This window comes from Galeopterus variegatus, unplaced genomic scaffold, assembly GCF_000696425.1.
Source record: "Galeopterus variegatus unplaced genomic scaffold, G_variegatus-3.0.2 Scaffold1523, whole genome shotgun sequence".
Lineage (NCBI taxonomy): Eukaryota > Metazoa > Chordata > Mammalia > Dermoptera > Cynocephalidae > Galeopterus > Galeopterus variegatus.
In genome coordinates, this window is record NW_007727634.1 from 150,317 (window position 1) to 158,027 (window position 7,711).

The following is a 7,711-nucleotide window of genomic DNA, read 5'->3' on the forward strand; positions in this document are numbered from 1 at the left end:
GTGGGATCCGAGCCCTGGGCGGGAGCACCGCCGCGCTCCCAAGCGGTGCACTGTAGCAGTGCGCCACCGGGCCGGCCCTAAAGCTATCTTTTTAGGTGTGTCCATGAAGGTGTTTTCAGAAGAGATTGGCATGACAGCCTGAGTGGACTGGGTGGGAAAGACCCATCCTCAATGTGGACGGGAATCACCCAATCCACTGGGAGACCCAAGAGAACAAAAAACAGAGAAAGAAGGTAAACCAGTATCTCTATCTGCTGGAGCTGGGATACACTCTTCTCCTGTCCATGGACATCAGAGCTCTAGTTTCTTCAGCTTTGGGGCTTCAGGACTTACACCAAGGACATGATTGGCTTCCATGGTTCTGAGGTCTTCGGACTTGGACTGAGACATGTTACCAGCACCCAGTTTACAGACGGCTATCATGGGACTACTCCTTGCAATTGCATGAGATAATACCCCTAATAAATCCCCTCTCATATATTTACAATATATCCTATTGATTCTGTCTCTCTGGAAAACCCTGACTAATACAGGGGGTTAAACTGTTTTCACTGGAAAAACCTAAGACAGAGAAATGTGTTGGAAAAAGGATTATATTGTATGATGTTGAATATACTAATTATCCTGATTTGAACATCACATAATGCACACAGGTATTGTTATTCAACTCTGCACCCCAATAATCAACTATGTTTCAGTAAAAAAATAAAAGAGATGTGTTTGCTTACTTTTACTCTCAATTCATTCAAACCCCAAGTGTTTGCTCTGTCCCTCTGTTCTCATGGCAATCTTATGCCTGAACTCCTAACATTTGTTCTGATACGTAATTTTTCCATATTTTATATTTTAACATGTATCTTATTGCCGTGCAATTTGACAATGCTCATTTTCAAAGATGTTTCTGAATTTAAAGAAAGAGCAATCAATAACAACTTACCAGTTGTGAAGAGAAGCTTTCTAGGATCCTGAAAAAAAGGGGGGAAAAAATGACTGAAAAATAAAACACTGATGAAATAAAATACTATAAAGAATCTGCAGAGTATAAGAACTATGTATTGGGCATGTAAGATACTGTCCTCCCAGTGGAAGTGAGAGAGACTCGGTTAAGTTTCATAACATTTTCACAATGTCAGAGGAGATTATAGCAAGTAAAAAATCCAGCTCAGAGAAGACTGCCCATCTGAGAAGGGAAGAACACTGGATAGGTCAGGAGGCCTAGGTTTTATTAACAGTAACTTCCAAGCTAGTGGCAGTGGCCTTAAGCCCACTCTTTGACTTTTTTAAGATTCAATATCTTTAAATATAATGCAAAATATTAATATGTGCTCTGCCTACTACAATTACTAAACCACACCTACAAGGTGTCGACAGTGAGAATCAAAAGTAGTAACATGTGCAGAGGGTTTGCCCACTATAAACTCAGTGCAAGGAAGACTACTTGAGAACTTATTATGTTTCAAATACTGTGAAAAAAAGTGAGGACGCTCAAATATGGACGATAGGTCTTGGAACTTGGAAATATAAGACAAGAATGTTACTTAATAGTGTTGCTATTGTAATATTTCCTTTAAACTACAACTCTCATGACATAATGAACTTAAGTTAACTCCCTTCCTACCTTCTGGAAAACTTAGATCAATCCTCAATAGATTCATGGATTTATTTTTCATCCTCATGATGCTTAATATTGTACAATCTTTTGAATTACTTTCCTTATGCCTCTATTGAATCTGGAGTCAGGCCAGGCTTTATACTAAGCAGGAGGCCATTTATATAGTGTAATTTCAGGAGTTTTGAATAAGGACAACTTTCTCAGGAAGTAGCCCTCACCCGGCTTAGGTCAATTGACTTATATTTCTGGTATTAAAAACATGGCTAAAGGGTTATCTAGAAAAACTACTAAAAATATAAGATGGGCTGGGACAAGTGGTAATATTAGAAATTTGAATAAATGACTATGGAAAACAGAAGATGAAATAATCAGGGACAGAAGATGGTATGTCAGAGTGAGAGATGTTTTCACAGATGACCAGAGGAGGCAAACAGAGCATCCTCCACGCAGAGTGAAAGCTGAAAGCAAGAACAATAAGGTGTGCGACCCAAACTGTCTTTTTCACAGGCAATTCACAGAATATCTATTTATTATATATATGTACATATATATTCACATGGACTATATATACTTATGTATATATAGTATGCATAATATTTAAATATACATTTTCATATATAAAAGTATATATAATATACTGTACTTACTAGATGCTAAATACATATATATTAAAAGAAGAGAGGAAGAAAGAACAAAGGGAGACACAAAGAAAGAAATAAAGAAAAGAAGTAAAAAGGGGGGAAATACACTTAAAACAATGAGTTGCCATTTTCATCCCTCCGATTGGTAAAACAAACAAAAAAATCCAGAGGTGAGGTGTAGACATCAACATTCTAATACACTGTTGGTAAAAGTAGGTAAACTACAAAGGCCTTTTTGGAAGGCAGTTTAGCACTGTCCATCCAAACTAAAGCTGTGTGTATACCTTTTTAAACCAAAATTTTACATCTATGAATCTGTGTAGCACAAGAGAACAAAGAAATAAATTTACTAAAGGGTGATTCATAACCACAACTTGAAATCAACCTAAGTGTCTGTGAATAAGAAAAAGACTAAAAATAAACTGTGGCAAATTCATACGAAGGGAATGGGATAAATCTGTATATTCTCATCCAGCAAGCCATAATACGTATATTTGTAGAAATAAGTAAGCTGCAGAGGAATATGTATCATGATATATCATTCAGAATATCTTAGAAGAAATAATAAAATAGTAAACTGTCTAGTTTTGGAAAAGAAGTTTTCACTTTATATTGAGCTTCTATCATTCAAAGTAAAAGAAATATAATAGCTAAAAACCCTAAAATGACTAAAAATATTGAAATAGTAAACAAAAATATATCACATTAAAATGACAAAACCATTATAGTTATTAAAGTTATATGAATTCTAAAAGAAGAGAAGGAAATGAGGAAAAGAGAAGCAAGGGAAATTGCATAGCAGGAGCAGGAAAGAAGTAATTGCACCTGAGATGGGCAGAGGGCAGGAGGACAGAGGGGTGGGGAGAGGGAGAAAAGTGGTGGCTGGGTCCAAAATCACTACATGTGAAGAGCTGTCAACAGCATTCAAAGGAGCTGAATTTTTCAGTGGTTTTCAAAGTTGGGTTTGCATTCTACAAACATGGTGAGCTCTTTAAAAACATCAGTGCTTAGGCCCCAACCCAGACCAATTAAATCATCTTAGTCTTTTTGAAAATACCAGTAGAGACAAGGGATTTATGGAAGGTAGCTTGCTATTTCGGTTTTGTAATTTGTTTCTATGTTTGTCATTACTTTTCATTTGTTATGTTTTGGGGAGAAAGGTCAAGCACATGATCACAGCAACTCTGTGACACATGGAGAAGAAAATAGAGTGGGGGAAGATAGGGAACAATCTTATTAAGTCACTACCAGACTTAGTCGGCAGAATAGGGAGGGTTCTGATTAAAGGGGACACAGAACAGTTTGGTTTTGATGCAGTCTCGGTGTTGAGAAGCAAAGGTGGCCTGAGGACAGTTATGACAGCACTGAGCAGCAGAGATCTAACCAGGGTTGTGTATGTGACGTACATCAGGCTCAGGCCCAGTACCTTGAACATATAATTTCATTTTATAAACAGCTTCACCTGGAGAAAAGCACCCCTGAGTCTGCCTGCTATAGAATTCAGTTCAAGGTCACCTATTTTGAGAATTAAAAATAATAATCATAAATGAATCATGAAAACTCACAATATATATTTTTTAAGTTAAATAAATTGATTATCCAAGGTCCACAAATAATCGACCTACTTTTCTGCCCCGTTCCCCCAAGCCCAGTATGAGTTATTAAAATATTTTTACACTGTAAAGGCACTGTCAACACTCTCAGCTGAACAATAGGAATTAGACAAAAGCTGTTGGGAGTCAGAAGGTAGGTCTGAGTGGCAACCATCTGAACACTGCAGAATATAAAAAGTGGACATTCTGCAAACTCCCATTTTCAGCAGGAGATACTATGAAATAGTAATTACCTATGGAGTCAGAAGGTAGGTCTGAGTGGCAACCATCTGAACACTGCAGAATATAAAAAGTGGACACTCTGCAAACTCCCATTTTCAGCAGGAGATACTATGAAATAGTAATTACCTATATTTTCTACTGAAAAGGAATAAAACTCAACTTGACAACTGCATTTTAAAGCACTCAACAGGAGCAGTAAGATACAAATTTTCTGTAAAAATCACAGACCCTCATTAGACATCTCATGACAAGTGAAAGAAAAAAATGGGAAGACAGAGACCACCCACCTCATCTCGGTGTCTTGCTGCATTCAGTTCAATGAAATCCTCACTGTAGTTCACTGAGAAATTGAGGGCATTCACCAGATGGGCAGCCACATGCACACCTACAGAATCACACAGGTGCAAGCCAGTGAGGTTTTCATAGATGATCTATGGCAAGGAGTCAGTTCCTCTCCCTAAGTAAGCACAGGGTAGGTCTTTGACAGCTATATGAACAATGAAATATTAAATTGAAAAGTGAAGTTTTAAAGATACAAAAAATATCTTGACTATAGACAGTTTACTGAATTTTTAAAGTCTAGAATGAAATAACACTATTAAATCAGGGTTAGAAAAAAAAATACACACACTTCCCCTTAAGTGTGTGTCTAATATTATGAATATAATATAGGTCCTTAATATTTTAGATGTTCCACATCTTTCACCACTCCCACAGTTCCAAACTTGCCATATATCTTAAATACTTCACTGCCACACAATCTAAAATAGAGGCCCACTGAAAGGTTTCTCACCAGTTGAAATTTTTCACAATCCACAAATCTAAATCATAATGTCCTTAACCTAACATCAAAAGTGTAGGGAATCACTAAATGGGGCAAAAACTCAGGAAAATAATAACCACCACTTAATAAGTAACCTATCTACAAGGGCACAGTAAATAAAATGCTCGATTGACTCAGAAAAAAGTGTTAGGAAATTACTAGAGAGTCGAAGCCAAACTCATTTTGACATAGCTAGGAAAAAAGAAACTTACCCTGAGGAGTTTGGGCAAGGAAGGAGAAAATGATCTGTGCACTAACGCACCATATCCTCTCCCGTTTCAACTTGTTATTGTAGGTGAAATAAGGTGGCAATTAACAGCACATTATAATGTATTGGAAAAAATAACAGATCACTCACTGGAACTCCTATGATTTTGGCCATATTGCTTACTTACCAGAGCCCTCAGTTTACTTCTCTGTAAAATGACGGCAGAATTGAGAGACTTATTGAAATAAGTGATATGAAATTGCTTAGTAAACTATTACAGTTTACAACAATATATAAAGTACAGTAGTTCAAAAGAAGACACGGACACGGCCTAGAGTTTGACAAACTCTATAATCCCCCACAACCCAGAATAAGATGTAGAGAAGCCAAAAGTACTGAATTTAATCATAAACACCAACGACAGTGAGAGAGGATAAGAATGCTAAATAACCTAAAATTCATTTAAAGGATTTGTAAGCACCTTCAAGTAATCAAATTAGAGGAGTGGAAAGGGCCATATAAAAAGGGGACAGGTTCAAGACAGTATAAAGTTACAATAATCAAGACATTGTGGCATTGGCAAAAGAAAAGACAAATGGATTAATGGAACAAATAGACCCACATATAGTTAACTAACCTTGAAAAAGGAGCAAAAGCAATACAAGAAAGAGACAAATAGCTTTTTTCACAAATGGTCCTGGAACAAATAAACATTCATGTGCAAAAAAAAAAAAAAATGAAACCTTGAAAAAGGAGCAAAAGCAATACAAGAAAGAGACAAATAGCTTTTTTCACAAATGGTACTGGAACAAATAAACATTCATGTGCAAAAAAAAAAAAAAATGAATCTACATGTAGACCTTACACCCTTCACAAAAATTAACTCAAGATAGATCAGAGACCTAAATATAAAATGCCGAACTATAAAACTCTTAGAAGAAGACCCAGTAAAAAATCTAGGTGACCTTGGGTTTGGTGATGACTTACTAGATACAATACAAAAGAATGATTTATGAAGGGAAGAGGTGGTAAGCTAGATTTCATTAAAATTAAAAACTTTTATTCTGCGGAAGACACTATCAAGAGAATGAAAAAAACCAGAGACTGAGAAAAAACATTTCCAAAAGACATATCTGATAAAAGATTATTATCCAAAATATACTAAGAACTCCTAAAACTCAATAACAGGAAAACAAACAAACTGATTAAACAACAGGCAAACATTTTGACAGATACCTCCCCAAGGAAAATATATAGATGGCCAGTGAGCATATGAAAAGATGCTCTACATTATATATCATCAGGAAAACTCAAATAAAAATGATAGTGAGATACCTCTACAACCTACTAGAATGACCAAAATCCAGAACATGGAAAACAACAAAGGTTGCAGAGGATGTGGAACAAAAGGAACTCTCATTCATTGCTGGTAGGAATTCAAAATGGTACAGCCCCTTTGGAAGACAGTCTGGCAGCTTCTTGCAAAACTAAATGTAATCTTACCATGCAATCCAGCAATTTCACTCCTTCATATTTTCCTAAAGGAGTTGACAACTTATGCCCACACAAAAACATACACATGAATGTTTACAGCAGCTTTATTCATAATTGCAAAAACTTGGAAACAATCAAGATGTCCTTCTGTAAGGAAATGTATAATAAACTCTGGTACATCCCAAAATGGAATATTATTCAGCACTACAAAGAAATGAGCTATCAAGTCATGGAAAGCCAACAAGGAAACTTAAATTCGTGTTACTAAGTGAAAGAAGCCAATCTGAAAAGGCTGAATATTGTGTGATTCCAACTATACAACATTCTGGGAAAGGCAGAACTATGAAGACAGTAAAAAATTAATGGTTGTCAGGCATTAGTGGGTAGAGAGGGATGAATAGGCAGATTACAGAGGATTTTTAGGGCAGTAAAACTATTCTATATATTCTACATAGTATTATAATGGTGGACATAAGTCATTACACATTTGTCTAAATCCATAGCATGTATAATATCAAAAGTGAACCCTAAAGTAAAGTATGAACTTTAGGTGATAATGATGTTTCAATCAAGGTAGGCTCATCAATTGTAAAAAAATTTGCCATTCTGGTGGGGCATGTTGAGAGCGGGGGAGGCTATGCTGTGTGAGGGCAGGGAGTAGATGGCAAATCTTTTTACCTTCCTCTAAATTTTGTTGTGAATATAACCTGCTCTTAAAAAGTTCCTTAATTTTTTTTTTAAAAGAAGAAAAATGTGGACAGGTATCTGGAAGCAGATTAAGTAACAAGCAAGAACCAGGTTCCAAAGAAGTAAAACAAGGGTGTCTAGATGTGACTCAACTTTGGCACAAATATAAAACATTATTTAAGCAAAACTATCTATCTCCTATAGCTTTATCAATACAAAAATCTAGTAAATATATATATATATATTCCATTTTAAGTTAAAGGCTTATATGTTAACTATATACTTTATGGCTCAACAAAAACAAAGATATCATTAGAAGAATTATTATTTTCTCTGAGTTCCCATGGGGGAAAAAAAGTCATAGGTATCAGCTATATAAAATACATCACTAAGGGATATATTCACCCTTTT

At 35.8% G+C, this 7,711-nt stretch overlaps 1 protein-coding gene across 2 annotated transcripts in view; it reads right to left on the bottom strand.

Annotated features, from left to right (window-relative positions):
• The window catches only part of NOX4 (NADPH oxidase 4), a 169,296-nt gene that overhangs the window by 118,960 nt on the left and 42,625 nt on the right, over positions 1 to 7,711 (bottom strand). For both annotated transcript variants that reach the window (XM_008577501.1, XM_008577500.1), the window contains exons 5-6: positions 4,376 to 4,473; positions 938 to 965 (exon numbers count right to left, since the gene is read on the bottom strand). In XM_008577501.1, the coding sequence (XP_008575723.1) occupies positions 938 to 965; positions 4,376 to 4,473 (126 nt within the window). The remainder of the gene's footprint in view (positions 1 to 937; positions 966 to 4,375; positions 4,474 to 7,711) is intronic.